The sequence below is a fragment of the Bufo bufo genome, chromosome 1, assembly GCF_905171765.1.
Source record: "Bufo bufo chromosome 1, aBufBuf1.1, whole genome shotgun sequence".
Taxonomy (NCBI): Eukaryota; Metazoa; Chordata; class Amphibia; order Anura; family Bufonidae; genus Bufo; species Bufo bufo.
Genome location: NC_053389.1, coordinates 67,772,395 through 67,789,871, shown reverse-complemented (window position 1 = coordinate 67,789,871; position 17,477 = coordinate 67,772,395). Strand labels below are relative to the sequence as shown.

General features: G+C 47.8%; 1 protein-coding gene across 1 annotated transcript in view; it reads right to left on the bottom strand.

Annotated features, from left to right (window-relative positions):
* Nucleotides 1–625: 625 nt before the first annotated feature.
* Nucleotides 626–17,477, bottom strand: part of BACE1 (beta-secretase 1) — a 72,812-nt gene continuing 55,960 nt past the window's right edge. Inside the window, exons 7-9 of the mRNA XM_040425935.1 lie at nucleotides 10,804–10,953; nucleotides 4,033–4,204; nucleotides 626–2,668 (exon numbers count right to left, since the gene is read on the bottom strand). Coding sequence (XP_040281869.1) covers nucleotides 2,427–2,668; nucleotides 4,033–4,204; nucleotides 10,804–10,953 — 564 coding nt within the window. The 3' untranslated portion in view covers nucleotides 626–2,426. The remainder of the gene's footprint in view (nucleotides 2,669–4,032; nucleotides 4,205–10,803; nucleotides 10,954–17,477) is intronic.

Genomic DNA, 17,477 nt, shown 5'->3' with positions numbered 1-17,477 from the left:
TATTTCAGGGGTACAGGACCCCTGTTCTTGTGATCGCTAGGGGTACCAGTGGTCGGATAACTTCTTCTAACCGGAATACCCCTTTAAAGGGACTGTTCCATTACAACAACTTATTCCCTATCCACAGGAGTAAGAGTCTGATCAGCAAGGGATTTGAACGTTAGGGTTCCTGCCGTTCACCAGAACGGGGACCCATCTTCCCCCATTTGAATGGAGCAGCGGACACGCATGCTGCCACTCCATTCAATTCTATGGGGCTGTGGGAGATGGCAGGGCGCTTGTACTCTGCTACCTCCGGCAGTACCATAGCAATTAATGAAGTGGTGGACACACATGTCTGGCGCTCAGTTCAAATGTGGGTAAATGTCCCCCGTTCTCATGATCAGCGGGTGCCCAGTGGTCAGAACTCTGTTGATCAGACACATATCTGAGTTCTCCTGACATGTCTGTTTTAGTACATACTTGTTTTCCCCATAAAATAACTCTGCTTTGGGCTATTGCTCTGTAATTCCTCCTGGAAATGCGTACAGCCAGTACTGATAGACTGTGTAGAGAGACGCCATATTAAAAAAGGGCAATTTTTGAATTTATTCACATATTTTCAAGTGGAATAACAGAGGAATGGCAGTTACTGTAGCTACTGCAGAATTATTATTTACTAAAACAGTCATTTTAAGGTGACAAGGGCTCTTTAATTTTCTTTTTTCCTTTTAATTTTCACTTGGGCCAATTTTACAAGTGTGTAATGCAGGTGGATTTGTGCTCCCGCATTATGGATGGAAATCTCTGACCACTCGGACTAGTAGCATTACAAGGGCCTATGATGCTGCTGGTTCAGGTGATCAGACCTGCGGTGGAGGTGGGATTTGCCTCTGTAATACGGGCGCACAAATACACGTGCATATTACGCTCATGTATAATTGGCCTTAAAGGGGTTGTCCAACCCCATATAATTTACATACAAACCATTGACATTGGTCTAAAGGAGTTATATTCACCTTACCTAGCCCCTTCTGATGCTTCCCTGCCACTAATGAAGTGATGGTAAGACCGCCAAAGGAGGCATCGACACAGACACACAGGGGATTGGCAAAAGGACTATTACTCCTTTTTGTTGCTTTAGACCAGGGATGGCCAGGTTGTTTTTCAACCCCATGAAATCTATTGCAATCCACTTAAAATAGTCTATAGCAGGGATGCTCAACCTGCGGCCCTCCAGCTGTTGCAAAACTACAACTCTCAGCATGCCTGGACAGTCTACAGCAGGGCATGGTGGGAGTTGTAGTTTTAAAACAGCCGGAGGGCCGCAGGTTGAGCACCTCTGCTGTAGACTATTTTAAGTGGATTGCAAAAGATTTCATGGGGCTGAAAACCTTAAAAGCTGTAGATATCAATGCCCAATCCTTAGAATGGCTCATCGATATGAGATCGGTGGGGGTACGACTCCAAGGACCCCTACGGTCAGCTGTTCTCAGCAGCATCTGGTACTGGAAATAACTCAGCAGACGGAGGCAGACAGCATCATATACTGCGTAGTGGCTGTGGCACGGTACTGCAGCTCAGTTCCCTTTCACAACAGTACCCCAGCATGGCCACTACACAGCGGATGGCGCTGTTTCCAGTTCCATCCAATATGTTATTTCTGGGGGCTGCTCCGTACGTCTGATCGGTGGGGGTGCTGGGTGTCAGACCCGCCACCGATCTGCTATGGATGACCTATCCTTTCTTCAGTTGCTGCCAGTTTCGCCAACAAGAAGAAATCTGCGGTCTGTGTACAGGAATGTCATAACCATAAAAACACATTCAGTTTGGGGATATCAAATTAAGAAGGTTTGGTCCCTAATGTAAAGTAGCCCTTCTGGACTGGAGAGGGGTATACAGACTTCCGACATTCACTGCCATGCTATGGACCATTCACTAGTGTATGGATGCCACCAACACACCGGTCACTGAACCGCCATACATGGGACCTTGCAGCTATGGGGCTGGTGCAGATTTGGAGCCTTTGTACCTCCTCCACCTCCCGCCACCCTTAAAGAATTTTGCTTCTATGATTCCCTTTTGTCTTTAGAATAACAATGTTCACTTATTACGTCGCCCGCAAACCAAGGACCCCGCATGACCTAGCAATAAGCATGAAGAACAGGGAATGCAGTTTCGGTTAGTCTTCAATATGGCTTTGGGTTAATCGACACTCCCTCCGTCCTAATGGTATTTAGCGCTGTTACATAAGAAGATGCTTGATCACAAGTGAAAGATTTGAGATTTGTAAAGCTGCAAAAATAATCCATCATTTGGTTGGCTCATGTCCTGGCTTCTCTGGTAGACTCTGCCCGTGCAGGACCGATGGCCGTATCATACCAAGCCCCCTGCTGCGGGTTCTCTTGCGGTCACCTGGAGGCAACAGGTAGAGGAGATGTAGCTTCTTACTTCAGCAGGGAAATATCGTCTGCAAAATCATCTTGTGATCGTCTTAGACAGCGGAAGCAGCGCCACTGGAACAGCATTAGACAGAGGGGGAGCATGAAGAGGGCACAGACACCCGCCATGATGTAGGCCGTGGTCATCAATGCCGACTCATCCAGCTGCGGGGTGTTATAGCCACAGTCTTCCAAGTCTGATGCATAAAACGGACCGTCCACAGAGGCCTGGCGGGAGTAGTCATGAACTGCAAGATAGTACAACACATCACAATTACAGTCGTATGGATTGAGCTGCAAAACATCCTGCTTGTTACGATGGTGGACAATCAACCCTCGCAGTAGACAATGGAGGACAATGCAACTACATCATTCCATCTATAATGTCTGCTAGTGTCAGACGAGCTTCTTTAGGCCCGCCAAAAGACAACATTCGGAGAGCCCAACCTCATTGAACATGCGGGCCTATCAGTTAGTATATTTGTGAATCAGTCCATAAGACCACTATGGCAAATGATTGGCTCCAAAGTCACCTCAAGGGCCATCTTCTGACTTGGTACCCATTACTTTGTAAGAGCCTTGGCCCAATTCAACACCTTATCTATATATGAGGATAACCATACTTGCCACAAATTACGATTTTGCCAGGACAATCCTGCCAAATGGGCCACAAAGGAGAGGGGCTTATGCAGATCTCAATCCAAATGACCAGTTCTGAGGTTGGTCCCAGGGGAGAGGCTTACATGCCCCAATTTTGATGTGTAAATGTTGGTATGTATGGGAGAACCAATATATTTCACAATAATAGCTGGTCTGGGTTCTTCTGTACTCACATACCCTAATTTACAGTAGGGCCACATAGGAAGGGAGCTTGTCAAGGTCTTTGCATCAGTTTTCTGACGTTATTTACACAAAAAGTCTGCAACTTCTTGGGTTTTTATGCTGCTCACGCCACTTTTCACTATAACATATGTCAGGAATTTGCATAAATCATAGCACAACTCTAGACCGGTGGTGGCGGCAGTGCATAGACTGCCTCGGGATGGAGGTTCACCGGTAAGTCACCTGGGAACTCCTAAGCTTCTCCATCTTTTCTACAAACTGTAGTTAGGTTCCTTTTTACATAGTTTTTTTGAAAAAATACAAAAAAATTATTATTGGACTGCATTCCCCTTAGGCTGGCGCCACATGGTGATCTTGACCACGACACCCGTTGTGGAACTCATGATGGTTGTGTAGCAGTGGGGCCACTGAACTGAATCGTACTGATGCACAAGTTGCCACGATTGCAACCCAGAACCACAGAAAATTCAGCCATGTTGGATTTTTGTGCGATTCTGAGGTAGGGGTCGCATCAGGTTGCGGGTCACACTGTGACCCTATTCTGTTCAATGGCCCCAGTGTTACGCAATAATCATTGGTTGCACGACGGGTGCTGCAGTGAAGATCGTCATGTAATGCTTCGTAGATTCTCCGCCACTGCTCTGCAAGTGCTGTCTGCAGCATACAGGTTCGGTTTACAGCAGCTTGTATACTGCAAACTGAGTCCTCTGGGAGGTTAATGTAAGAGGTTTAAGTGCTCTGTGTGAAACAGCAGTGAATGATTTCTCACCGTGACATGTGCTGACTGCAAATCCTATGCGTTTACTTGCACGGTCAAACACAACGTAGAAGCCCTCCATGATGACAGCTCCCATAACTGTGCCAGTAGAAGACTGGGATACCGCAAACTTATAGCAGTCATCCTGAGACGTAGCGATATCCTCCACAGGGCGAAGGTATTGCTGCGGAGAAAATAAAAGACTGATGTATCAAAATAAAATCCTGCCATGTGAAACAAGCACCACAAGTGTGGAGAGTTCTTCTCGGGCGCGTTCATATCCTCCAGGATCTCATCTACTGGGAACATATTTTGTGAATTGAATCTCCATCTTTTTTTTTTTTTTTACTTTACATCATTCTGTGCTGATCAATTTCTTAATTTTGCTATTACTCTATAGGGTTCGGAGCTTTTTTTGGTGATACAAAGCTCCAAATCTCCTGCACAGTCACAGAGTTAAAGGGGTTTACAGAATTTAGGTACTGATGATCTATCGTCCAAGTAGGTCACCAATATCAGATCATGGGTGGCTGACATCCAGTACCTTCTCCGATCAGCTGTTTCGGCAGTCGCCGTTGCAGGTTGCATAGTGGATGGAGTAAAAAACAGAAGGCTCTGTTCAATGTGTCGTGGCCAAGTGGACGGGTGCTGAGCTGCAGTACCCTGCACTGGAAACTACATGGTAAACAGAGCTTTCCGTCCAATGAATAGTTTCCACCGCCGATCCGATACTGATGACCTATTCTCATCAAGTCCTGGAAAACCCCTTGAAATTATACAGTTCTAGCTGCGTGTAGCTGCTACTAGATTAAGCTTTTCTCTCATAGCTTGTTTCGACCACCACCTCTGGGTAACTAGCGGCAGCCTCTTCTCCTCTGGCCCTGATCTCAGCTATGGCCTTCCTGGAACCAACCATGGTTCTCCTTTTCTCCTTGGTTGGTGGTGGTATACTGCTAGGCAATATATGGTTTATACCTTTTCTTGGCACTTGTTCCTGTTGCCTCTGATCCTTGATTGACTCTGTGTCACGGAACCATGAACCAGACGTACAACAAGAGATAAGTGAAAATGAGAAGGCTTTATTGAAAATAAAGCTGTAAAGCAAAAGTCCAAACGGATGGTGAAACCGAGCAGAGTCTTTGCGAAGCCAGAGGTCAGGAACCAGAAGGGTAGTCAGACGAAGCCAGGATCAGGAACCAGCGGGGTAGTCAGACGAAGCCAGGATCAGGAACCAGCGGGGTAGTCAGACGAAGCCAGGATCAGGAACCAGAAGGGTAGTCAGACGAAGCCAGGATCAGGAACCAGAAGCAGCAGCAGTCTTAGAAGCATGTGAACACAAGAGGACCAAGCAAGGAACTGAAGCCACAGACCTCCTATATATATGAGCTAGGCATCCAGCTCCTCCCAGGGGAAGGAGGAGCCGCAGGGTGGAAGGCTACAAGAAACCCAGAATCCAAGATGGCCGCCAGCACATGTCAAACGAAGGAGAGCAGCAAGCAGGTAAGACCATGACAGTACCTCCCCCTCAAGGCCCCCTCCTCCGCGGAGCACAAAACGGTTTCTGAGGGAAGCGTGCGTGGAAGGCTCGGAGCAAGGCAGGAGCATGGACATCTGCGGAGGGAACCCAGGAACGCTCCTCTGGACCATAACCACGCCAATGGACCAAAAACTGCAACCGACCGCGGACCAGGCGTGAGTCCAGGATATTGCTCACCTCATATTCCTCACGATTGCCCACTTGGACCGGACGAGGCCGAGGAACCGAGGAAGTGAAACGATTACACACCAGTGGCTTCAACAGGGAGACATGAAACACGTTGGAGATCCGCATGCCAGGAGGAAGCGCAAGGGCATAGGCTACCGGGTTTACCCTGCGAAGCACTCGGAAGGGACCAACAAAGCGAGGCGCCAGCTTGGGAGTGGGCACTCGAAGGTTGAGGTTGCGGGTGGACAACCATACACGGTCTCCGACCTGGTAGGAAGGAGCAGGCGCTCGTCTGCGATCAGCCTGGAGTCTCTGGCGCTGCGCAGAGACCTCAAGAGACTTCTGGATCTGTACCCAAGAAGCACGTAGGACGGAAAGGTGATCCTCCACAGCCGGAATATCCTGGGGAGAGAATACCTCCGGTAACACGGCAGGTTGGAACCCATAATTGGCCATGAAGGGAGACGTCCCAGAGGAAGAGTTCACCGCCGTGTTCCTGGCAAACTCAGCCCAAGGCAGGAGGTCAACCCAATTGTCTTGGTGATCGGAGACATAGCAACGAAGGAATTGCTCCAAGGCCTGATTGGATCGTTCTGCGGCCCCATTGGACTGAGGGTGGTAGGCCGAGGAGAAGGAGAGATGAATCCCCAACTGGGAGCAAAAGGCGCGCCAGAACCTGGACACAAACTGACTCCCCCGATCCGACACAATCTCCTTAGGCAAACCGTGCAACCGGAAGACCTCCCTGGCAAAAATCGTGGCCAACTCTTGTGCAGAGGGTAACTTCTTGAGAGGAACACAGTGGCACATTTTGGAAAACCGATCCACAATCATGAGAATGACCGTATGGCCTCGGGATGCAGGGAGGTCCACAATGAAATCCATCCCCAGGTGTGACCATGGACGCTCCCCGGTGGCTATGGGTTGCAGAAGGCCCAACGGAAGGTGCCGAGGGGACTTACTCTGGGCACAAACGGAGCATGCCGCTACATATGCGGCGATGTCGGAACGTAGGGAAGGCCACCAGAACAGACGTGAAACAGCCCAGGACAGCTGATTCTTTCCAGGATGCCCCGCGGTCTTGGAGTTATGGTAGGTACGCAACAACCGAGTGCGCAACTCCTCAGGCACAAAACATCTGCCGTTGGGTCTCCCAGAGGGAGCACCAGATTGAGCCGCCAAAATCTGCTCACCCAGGGGAGAGGTCAGGCTGGTGCGAATGGCGGCCAGGATCTGATTCGGAGGTATGACCGAAGTCGGAATCGACTCCTCCCTGGACAGCTCGGAGTACTGCCGTGATAAGGCATCCGCCCTGATGTTCTTGGAACCGGGTAGGTAGGAGACCACGTAATTAAAACGTGACAAGAACAGAGCCCATCTGGCCTGACGTGGTGTCAATCTCTTGGCCTCAGAAAGGTAGGTCAGATTCTTGTGGTCCGTCAGGATGAGAACCGGAACCACCGAACCCTCGAGCAAGTGCCTCCATTCTTTAAGGGCCTGCACGATGGCCAATAACTCCCTGTCACCAATCTGATAGTTGCACTCCGCGGAAGACAGTTTCCGGGAGTAAAACCCACAAGGAAGCAGAGGACCCTCTGGTGTTCTACGCTGAGACAGAAGGGCGCCTACTCCCGTCTCAGACGCGTCCACCTCGAGGACAAAGGGCAACCCAGGGTTGGGATGCGACAGAATCGGAGCCGACACAAAGGCGGACTTTAGGGCCTCAAAAGCTCGGATGGCCTCGAGCGGCCAGACCTGGGAATTACTGCCCTTCCTGGTCAGATCCGTGAGAGGCTTGGCCAGCATGGAAAAGTCCCTGATGAACTTCCGATAATAATTGGCGAAGCCCAAAAAGCGCTGCAGGGAACGAAGACCACTGGGCTGGGGCCACTGTAAGACAGCCGAAACCTTCTCAGGATCCATGGAGAACCCCTCAGCGGAAATGATGTAACCTAAGAAGGTTACCTGGGATCGGTGAAATTCGCATTTCTCAAGCTTACCGAACAGCTTGTTCTCTCGTAACCGTTGCAACACTCGTCTGACATCCAGAATGTGGGCCTCCATGGATTCAGAATATACCAAGATGTCATCCAAATAGACTACCACACACTGCTGCAACAGGTCACGGAAAACATCGTTGATGAATTCCTGAAAGACTGCGGGCGCATTGCACAACCCAAAGGGCATAACCAAGGATTCGTAATGACCGGTCCTGGTGTTAAACGCGGTCTTCCACTCATCGCCCGCCTTGATCCTTACCAGGTTATATGCCGCCCTCAGGTCGAGTTTGGTAAAGACCGTGGCCCCTTTAAGGCGATCGAACAGCTCGGAAATCAAGGGTATCGGGTAAGCGTTCTTGATCGTGATGCGATTGAGACCCCTGTAATCGATGCAAGGCCTCAACTCACCGCCCTTCTTTTTCACAAAGAAAAATCCAGCCCCTGCCGGGGACGAAGATTTGCGAATGTGTCCGCGTGAAAGCGCCTCCCTCACGTACTCCTCCATGGCCTCATTCTCCGCTACCGACAGTGGATAGACTTTGCCACGAGGAGGAACGGCACCAGATTGTAACTCTATGGCACAATCATATGGGCGGTGCGGAGGTAGGGCAACCGCGCGCACCTTATCGAATACATCCCGGTACTCCTCATATTCAGGAGGCAACAGAGAGTCCGAGGAAGTACACAGCAACTTGACAGACCCATGGATGCAACTAGCCCCACACTGCGGTGACCACGAGAGGATCTCGACCGATCTCCAATCGAAAGTCGGATTATGCTTCTGGAGCCAGGGGTACCCCAAGACCACCGAGTAGTGTGGAGACGAAATAACCTGGAGGCAGACCGACTCTCTGTGAACGGCACCAATGGCTATCCCCACTGGAAGGGTCTCATGAGTCACGTGTGGCGGCAGAAGGGGTCTGCCGTCTATCGCCTCAAGAGCCAGTGGGGAACCTCGAGCCTGCAGAGGAATGGAATTGGCGGCAGCGAACACACTATCAATGAACAAACCACCAGCACCAGAGTCCACCAATGCCTGGGTCGTCACCGAGCCCCCGACCCAGGAGAGGACAACAGTGATCAGTGGTTTGTCAACACGGGAAACCGGGGACGAGGAGACTCCACCCAAGATCTGCCCCCGACAGGATCTCAGGGTACGAGCGTTTCCCGGACGGTTCGGACATGCCAACCGAAAATGCCCACCGAGACCACAGTACATGCATCGGCCCTCACGTCTCCGGAGTGCCCTCTCCCCCTCGGACAGGCGAGCAAACCCCAGCTGCATGGGTTCACCCCCAGACAAGTCATCCCCAGGAGGCGTGGGAGGAGAGGGAGGCACGGGTGGGACAGCAAACGTAGGCACCAATCTGTTAGAAGACCTCCGCAGGTTCTCCTTAAAGGAAGGTCTCTCCCTGAGTCTGGTGTCAATCAAAATCAGGAAAGAAATAAGAGACTCGAGCTCAACTGGTAGGTCCTTAGCTGCAACCTCATCCTTCAAGGCATCCGAGAGACCATGAGAGAAAGCAGCGACCAGAGCCTCATTATTCCAGCCCACCTCTGCTGCCAGGGTACGAAACTCAATGGCGTATTCAGCTACGGATCGTGAACCCTGTCTGATGGACATAAGGAGCTTCGCAGCAGAGGCAGCACGAGCCGGCACATCGAATACCTTCCGAAGAGAAGCAACAAAACCGGAAAACTCGGCAACCACCGGATCGTTGTTCTCCCATAAAGGGCTGGCCCAGGCCAAGGCCTTGTCCGAGAGCAGCGAGATCAAGAAGCCCACCTTTGATCTCTCAGTAGGAAAGGCATGTGGCAGCAACTCGAAATAAATGCCCACCTGGTTAAGGAAACCTCGGCACTGAGTTGGCTCTCCCCCAAAGCGCTGTGGAAGAGGGGCAGAACCGGTCATACCCCGAAACACCGCAGGCGCAACAACAGGTGTCGGGGTAGACTCTGGCGCAACAACAGGAGCGGCAGTAGGAGCGAGCCCAGGAGCGACAACCGACCCATCGGCAACGGGAGCGAAATGAGCCGTGCGTTCAAGCAGGGTTTGCAACGCCACAGCGAACCGACCCAACAGGTGATCCTGCTGATCAAGTCTGGCAACCAGCGTGGGTAGCGAGGATGGCCCTGTACCGTCAGAATTCATGGCTTGGTCCTAATGTCACGGAACCATGAACCAGACGTACAACAAGAGATAAGTGAAAATGAGAAGGCTTTATTGAAAATAAAGCTGTAAAGCAAAAGTCCAAACGGATGGTGAAACCGAGCAGAGTCTTTGCGAAGCCAGAGGTCAGGAACCAGAAGGGTAGTCAGACGAAGCCAGGATCAGGAACCAGCGGGGTAGTCAGACGAAGCCAGGATCAGGAACCAGCGGGGTAGTCAGACGAAGCCAGGATCAGGAACCAGAAGGGTAGTCAGACGAAGCCAGGATCAGGAACCAGAAGCAGCAGCAGTCTTAGAAGCATGTGAACACAAGAGGACCAAGCAAGGAACTGAAGCCACAGACCTCCTATATATATGAGCTAGGCATCCAGCTCCTCCCAGGGGAAGGAGGAGCCGCAGGGTGGAAGGCTACAAGAAACCCAGAATCCAAGATGGCCGCCAGCACATGTCAAACGAAGGAGAGCAGCAAGCAGGTAAGACCATGACACTCTGATCCTGACTTCCGCCTTGTTCATCTGGTACCTGATGTTCTGCACCTTGACCCAACATCCTTTGGTCTGATACATCCTGACTGCTCTCCTGGTGAAAATGCATGGCTCCGTTCCCGACTAAACTACTAGTCTGTCAGAATCCTTGACCATTCTGGTGAATCTATCCTGGGAATCTTCTTGCAGCAAACTCTATACCTTCTAGTGGGGGGTTAAAGGTGAAGACCAGGGGATCCTTCGACTTCACAACCCAGTCTAGCCTGCAGGAAATGCATTGCGAGAACCCATATCTCCAGTAAGTGGCTATGCATTATGACAGAAGGAACAAGGTTATAATCCTCTTGTGTTTAGAGGGTGGATCTTGCATCTGCCTTAGACGGTTCACAATGGGGCCATGTCTAAACGTTTATGGGATACTAACCTGTGGCAAGATGGTGATGCGGAAAGACTCATTAGTAGCTTCACCCATCAGATATAGAGAAATCACCGGAAAGATATTCCATGGTGTTGTACCTTCCTGCCAACATACCAGCTGTTCTCCCAACCAGAATCCATCGGGAAATTTCTCTGTCTATGAAAGAAGAGAAATAAAACATGGCGGAAAAAAACATAACGTAGCATACAGGAGAAATAGTTTAAAGGGGTTGTTCAAGTCTTTTTGTTATCTTACCAAAGTGATGGGGGGGGGGGGGCCGTCTGGTAAAATAACAAAAAAACATTTCCTTCCCGCTATGCCAAATCTGATCCAGTGCCACTGCCATGTCCTGTCCCCTTGATGTTTAGTATATACAGCTGATGCCAATCACTGGCCTCATCGGTCATGAGTTGTCCACCATTGGAGCTAGTGATTGGTGGTAGCAGTATACATCACCACTGCAGCCAAACAATATGTCAATGGTTGTAGCCTGGGAAGATGACGGAGCGCCGGTGCTGGATCGGGGTGGGTACAGGAAAGAAAATTTAAGCTTTTTTATTTTATTTTACCACACTCCCCCAATCACTTGGTAAAAAAAACTCAGACAACCCCTTTAATGAATATTATGCATATGAATCAACATAAACCTAAAAATTCAAGCATGACTAGAGGCAAGTCTCATTTCTCTCATGAGGCAGATCCACCATTTTCACCATTCCACTCGTATAAAGGAGCAGAAGAACTGAAATTAAAAACAGTGATGTGAACCCATCCTAAAATGTTCCCTTCACCTCTCGGCCAGTCACAGGGACTGCCACCCTGTATTTCGGTTTTCTAGACCCTGGTGATATGGGAGGCTTCTGGATTTATTTAAATAAAGCTTAGTCAATCTACAGGGTGGGCCATTTATATGGATACACCTTAATAAAATGGGAATGGTTGGTGATATTAACTACCTGTTTGTGGCACATTAGTATATGTGAGGGGGGGGGACTTTTCAAGATGGGTGGTGACTGAAAGGAATCCATGTTCTTTATTATGTCAAAATGAATTCTGCTTTTTGCTGAAGTTTTGTTTCTATGTTAGGTACTAACTCTGATTGCTGTGAAACTAATATACTGTAAGGTTTCTATTCTCTGTAACCCTGAATCTTATCTCTTTGGCACTACTCCCGGACAATACTCCTAATATGGAAGTTCCGTTTTTGTTTCTATTTCTCTGAGCGTAGAATGAAACGTGTTAATATGATAGGTTAAATACATAACATACGATGATATGCTAATAAAGAGGGTAAAGCCCCCTCTATATAACCTGTGTGCATTAAAAATAAACCTCAGAGTGTTCATTCAGTACATCACTGTTGTGTCTTTCGTTACTTACTGAGTGAAGCGCTCTCCTGACGTCAGAAAGGACTCAAACCAAGCCGATACTAGAAGTTTGGTGCCAGGGGTACCAAGTGGGACTCAGAGATTCCTATCAGTCAGAGATTCCTATCAGTTGGGGGCTCGTTTCCGGGATCGGGAAGGTTTTCCTCGTGTTCGGTAAGGAAGGCATCTGTTATTGTCCTCTAGCCGATCCGAGAACCACGTCTCGATCTAGTAAGTAGAACCTACAACTTCTAGTATAATTACTGTATCAGGGATACAGGGTACAGACTCCGGGAGTCTGGGGGAGTGACCCGGGGACTCCGGGAGTCCGCCGTGAGGATCACTCAGAGAAAATATAGTGCGCACTACATAATATTGTCTCAGGGAGACAAGGATGGAGCTTGGTTTGACTCTTTTAACGTTGTTTTAAAGTATAAGATTATTAGAGTTGAGATAAGGATACTGATGTCCGGGTGGTAAGTGTACGGACTGAAGTTCACTATTTGCATAGAGTTTTAAGGACATTGCATTGTTGTTTTACTGTGTTGCGGAGGTCTGCAATACGCCCCACCCCCGGCTGGGAACAATCCATTAACCCGCAGATAGGTGAACACAAGCGGCAGACCAAAGCAACAAATTATATGTTTGATGAGACACTCTGATATTTTCTGATCAGACCTGAGTCCTTTGCCTAGTTGACAGCATTAATTTGTCGAATCCTTAACGCTTCAGTACAGCCAGTCCTAGAAAAGTAGCATCATTAAAATATCAGACGGAATGGGGTCACAAGGGTCTAAAACAAATCATCCCAAACCTGAGACGGGAGAAACATGCAAAGTTTATGTTGCACGGTGTAGTCCCACAAATTACTTCCTATTTAACCCATGGGTGGATAACTTAGCTGGATGGACTGAGTTCATGCAAGCTGCTAGCCCCTTTTCCCAGGGACGGCGATAATAGCCCGTACCACATGGACATGATAAAGGGTCTTTGTCTGGGAGACAAAGAAGCATGGCCACATTTTGACCATGACCCGTCCTAGGATATAGATTACATGATACAAAGGAGTAGAGAATCCTGCAGAGTAAGTAATGTTATATGTGTAATATTATTATAGAAGACAAAAATTGTTCAATAATTTTCTTTCCCCAGCAGTGTAATGTGAGAATCCAGCTTTTAACAAGAATTATTATATATGTACAACATTAACTAAGAACACCTGACATATAAAATGATTTGGGTTTAACAAAATGACTTTATGATTATAACATGTATATTGTCTTACAGCGACAGACCATCAGCAATTCTGGGTGTGGTGTGGCTGTTTCCCGGAAAACTGTTTGTCTGTGCTGCAAGTTTTGGGATGAAACAAAGACAATTGTGTAAAAAGGTTGGAAGACAAATGATTCAGTGGAATGTGAATGGGTGTGGCTCTGAGTTGTAGTGGAGTTGAAAGTGTGAAAGAGCCCTAATGGATGCTTTAGGAGAGCTGTGTGTGCAATTCAGTTTTTATGTGTAAGGGCGTGGTTATGAGCTGTTTTGTGAAGATGAGTACATGAAATGTATATGAATGTGTATGGAGTACGATATTTGTTTTCATATAATATGCGCATTGAGAATTTTATTTTATTTTTCTTGGAAGTTTTTGGTTTTTATTGGTGCCAACAGCATTGATCAAGCTGTAAATTTTTTTTTATTATTGAAGTCAATGAAAAGTTTTAATGGGCCCTTTGTGTGTTCATGTCTGTATTGTCAGATCTGTTTGTTTCAATGTTTGCAGTTACGTGTTACATGTTAAGTGTTGTGCTTCACATCAGAGCTCTGTCCTCATGGACAGCTGGGACACTAATGACAGAGAGTAGGAGGACCACAGCGTCCGACTAAAAGGGGTGGACTTAGATGACTCAGAGTAGGATGCATGGTAGATAGCAGTGCAACCTCAAGTGTGTTAAGTAAAGATTTGTTCATTAAGCTTGACTTACAAGTGTCAGCCAAAAATCAGGGCATAAGAGTACACTCAGATCTCATTCCAGTCTCTACACCAGTGCCACTGATTCTTGCAAACATACAGGACCACCCAGAACTTAACAACATTAACCCTGCATTATGGTCTTCAAATGAATATGACACAGGATTCATAGATTGCACACCTTACAAAGCTACTGAAAAACCAGGTGTCATTTCAGTGTTCCAGAAACAATACCTACTGCCAAAAGAGAAACTCAATGGACTTAGGCCAATGATAAAAGAATTCCTACAAAAGGGAATCCTGGCAGAGGTGATTTCACCCTACAGCACGCCCGTGAATCCAGTGACAAAGGCAGATGGTGCTGCCCGCTTTGTACAGGATTTAAGGGCCATCAACAACATCATTGTGCCTATAGCCCCTGTTGTACCTGACATCACTCAATTACTATCTGCCATTCCAGCAGACGCTGTTTGGTTCAGTGTGATAGATCTGAAAATCGCATTCTTTTCTATCCCAGTTGACAAGAAGACCAGACTAATTTTTGCTTTTTCCTTTGACAGATGTCAACTGACCTGGGGCAGAAATGCCCTAGGGATGTGCTGATTCACCTGTAGTGTACAGCATAGTCCTCCAAGCCACGTTAAAACCATGGCACCCCCCCCAAGGTTCCGTGTTGTTGCAATACGTGGATGATTTACTGTTGTGCAGTATGTCAGTGGAGGCCAACATTGAGGATGGTATATCACTGTTACAATGGTTGTTTGAATGTGGACACAAAGTGTCATTAGGGAAAATGCAATGGTGTAAACAGCAAGTCGAATACTTGGGGTTTGTCCTGACAAAGGGGGAAAGGAGGATCAGTCCAGGGAGAGTTCAGTCTGTAGCGGGATTGGTCACCCCGCACTCCAAGAAGGAAATGCTATCCTTCCTTGGAATGATAAACTACTGCAGACAATGGATCCCAGACTGCTCCTACTATGATAATATCTTGAGACAGGCAACACTGCAGGACAAACCTGATTTAATAAGATGGTCTTCAGAAATGTACAATGCATTTGATTATCTGAAATGTTCATTAATGTCAAGTCCAGGATTAGGCCTCCCTGACTACAAACTTCCACATGTTTGCACGACAAAATTGTAAAACCATGGCGGGTGTACTGACACAAGAACACGGAGGCAAGTTGCGTCCTTGTGTATTTTTCTCAAAGGTAATGCCCACCCCTGTTCAAGGGATGCCGGCATGTCTGTGTTCTCTTGCAGCCTGTGCTATGATGGTAGAGTTGGCAACTCCTTTCACAATGTGACGTTACACCATTTTTGCACACTACACATGATGTTATAGGCCTACTCAAGGACATCCGCACTCAACACAGCAGGCAGCTGAGCTCATTGCACTCACTAGAGCATGTATTCTACATACTGATAGATCTGTCACCATTTATACTGATAGTAGGTACGCACATGGGGTAGTGTGGGACCATGGTATGATTTGACAGAGGAGAGGATTCACGGCAGCAGATGGTAAGGATAATGTCTCACAGGGCAATGCGCTGGCAGATAAGGTGGCGAAACGAGTGGCCAAATGCAACCCCACAGGTCCATGTAACCATTGGGAGATGCCATGTTTGGCACCTCCAACCCCTGAGATGTCACAAATGCTTACTGATCTTCAAAGATATTCCACTGAACAGGAACAGCAAGACTGGTGTTATCCAGTATTGCAGAAAAATCCTAAGACAGGATTAGTCTGCAAAGAGGGGGTAGGATATAACAGTATTGAGAATCCTTACAGATACTCATGGGAAGGCCTTTCCCCACCCCCTGGGCAAGACGCCCAATGATAGTGCAGGAAGGTGATCTTGATTTAATAAGGGAAGAATATGTCACCAAATTGATACAGGTTCTTAATAAAACTGAGGAAAAAGTTGCTTGTAAGTCTCCCTCTCTTCCACAGGAACCCACCCACCCATACAGGGTGGGGGATGTGGTAGTGATCAAAACACTGAAGAAAGGAAAATCCCAAGGTGACTTCGCATATGGCCAACCCACTACCGTGGTCGCAGTAACCAGAACAGCCGTGCTGATTGAACAGTCCCAAACTTGGATCCACGCCACCCGAGTTAAGCTTGTGAGAACAAGAGAGGAGGCAGGAACGGAGGCAGACAGCCTTGGCCTTGAAGAAGGACAAGAGGTACTAACGGGGGCAGACAGCCCTGACCTCCAACGAGGCCCAGAGGTACTAACGGGGGCAGACAGCCCTGACCTCCAACATGATGAGCTCCTCACCCCTTTCTGGGAAATGGTTGAATGTACTGACTAAGATTGCTTCAATAATCTTGTTGATTTTACCAATTCGTAGTAAGGGAGAAGTAGCCGCAACTAGCAAGGGCGGCGTCATCACCTTTTGGTATAATTCATCTAACACTCACGTAGCTACCTACACCTTTTGCCTTTGTGATATATTGAAAACATGTTCATATTATAACTATTGTTCCAACGACTATGTAGAAGGACAGGCCTATATATGTGTAACAGACTCATACTGGGGAAAAGGTTGTGGATACTGGGGATCAGTGGGATGGAATACAGGGGCAAAATGGGGATATAAACCAGAAAGTGCCCTCAAAAGGAGGGATAAAAATTCTAAGTCCCTTTTGACTAGAATGACACCCCTTGAGAGAGGGACGTGTTATGTGGACACCTCTTCAATGTATCATTGCAAAAAAAGGTCAGCGGAAATGAAGATTGTATTGACAATAGACAACCCTGGTAAATATGATGAAGGAGATTATGTATTAGGATGGTACTTCCATAACATGTGGGGAGCTGAGACTTCTCAGGTAACACAAATGTTCAAACTTAGAGATATGTATAAGTCTAAGGAATACCAGCCCATCACAGGTGTCCCCAAAAACCCACTAGCCCCGCATATAGTTTCTCTAAAAAACCTAAGGGCCATATCTGATCCCACATATGAGGATACTTTGGCCATGGGGACGGGTTTTTCTGATGTTAATTTGTGGCTGGAGTGGATGAAGTATAGTGCAGCCTCTGTGAATAAAAGTAACTGTTACATATGCGGTGCTGCCAAGCCGCACCTAGGTACCGTACCCCTAGTGTTACCAGGAAGTGTACACCTAGGTACCGTACCCCTAGTGTTACCAGAAAGTGTACACCTAGGTACCGTACCCCTAGTGTTACCAGAAAGTGTTGAAGAATGTTTTTTGACTCTTTTTGTTAATATGTCTTATAACCACAGTGCATGTACAGAATGGAAATCAAAATACCCTCTTTTGTTAAAAAATCCTCGCCCAGGGGCAGGCATCCAGGTATATCCAGGT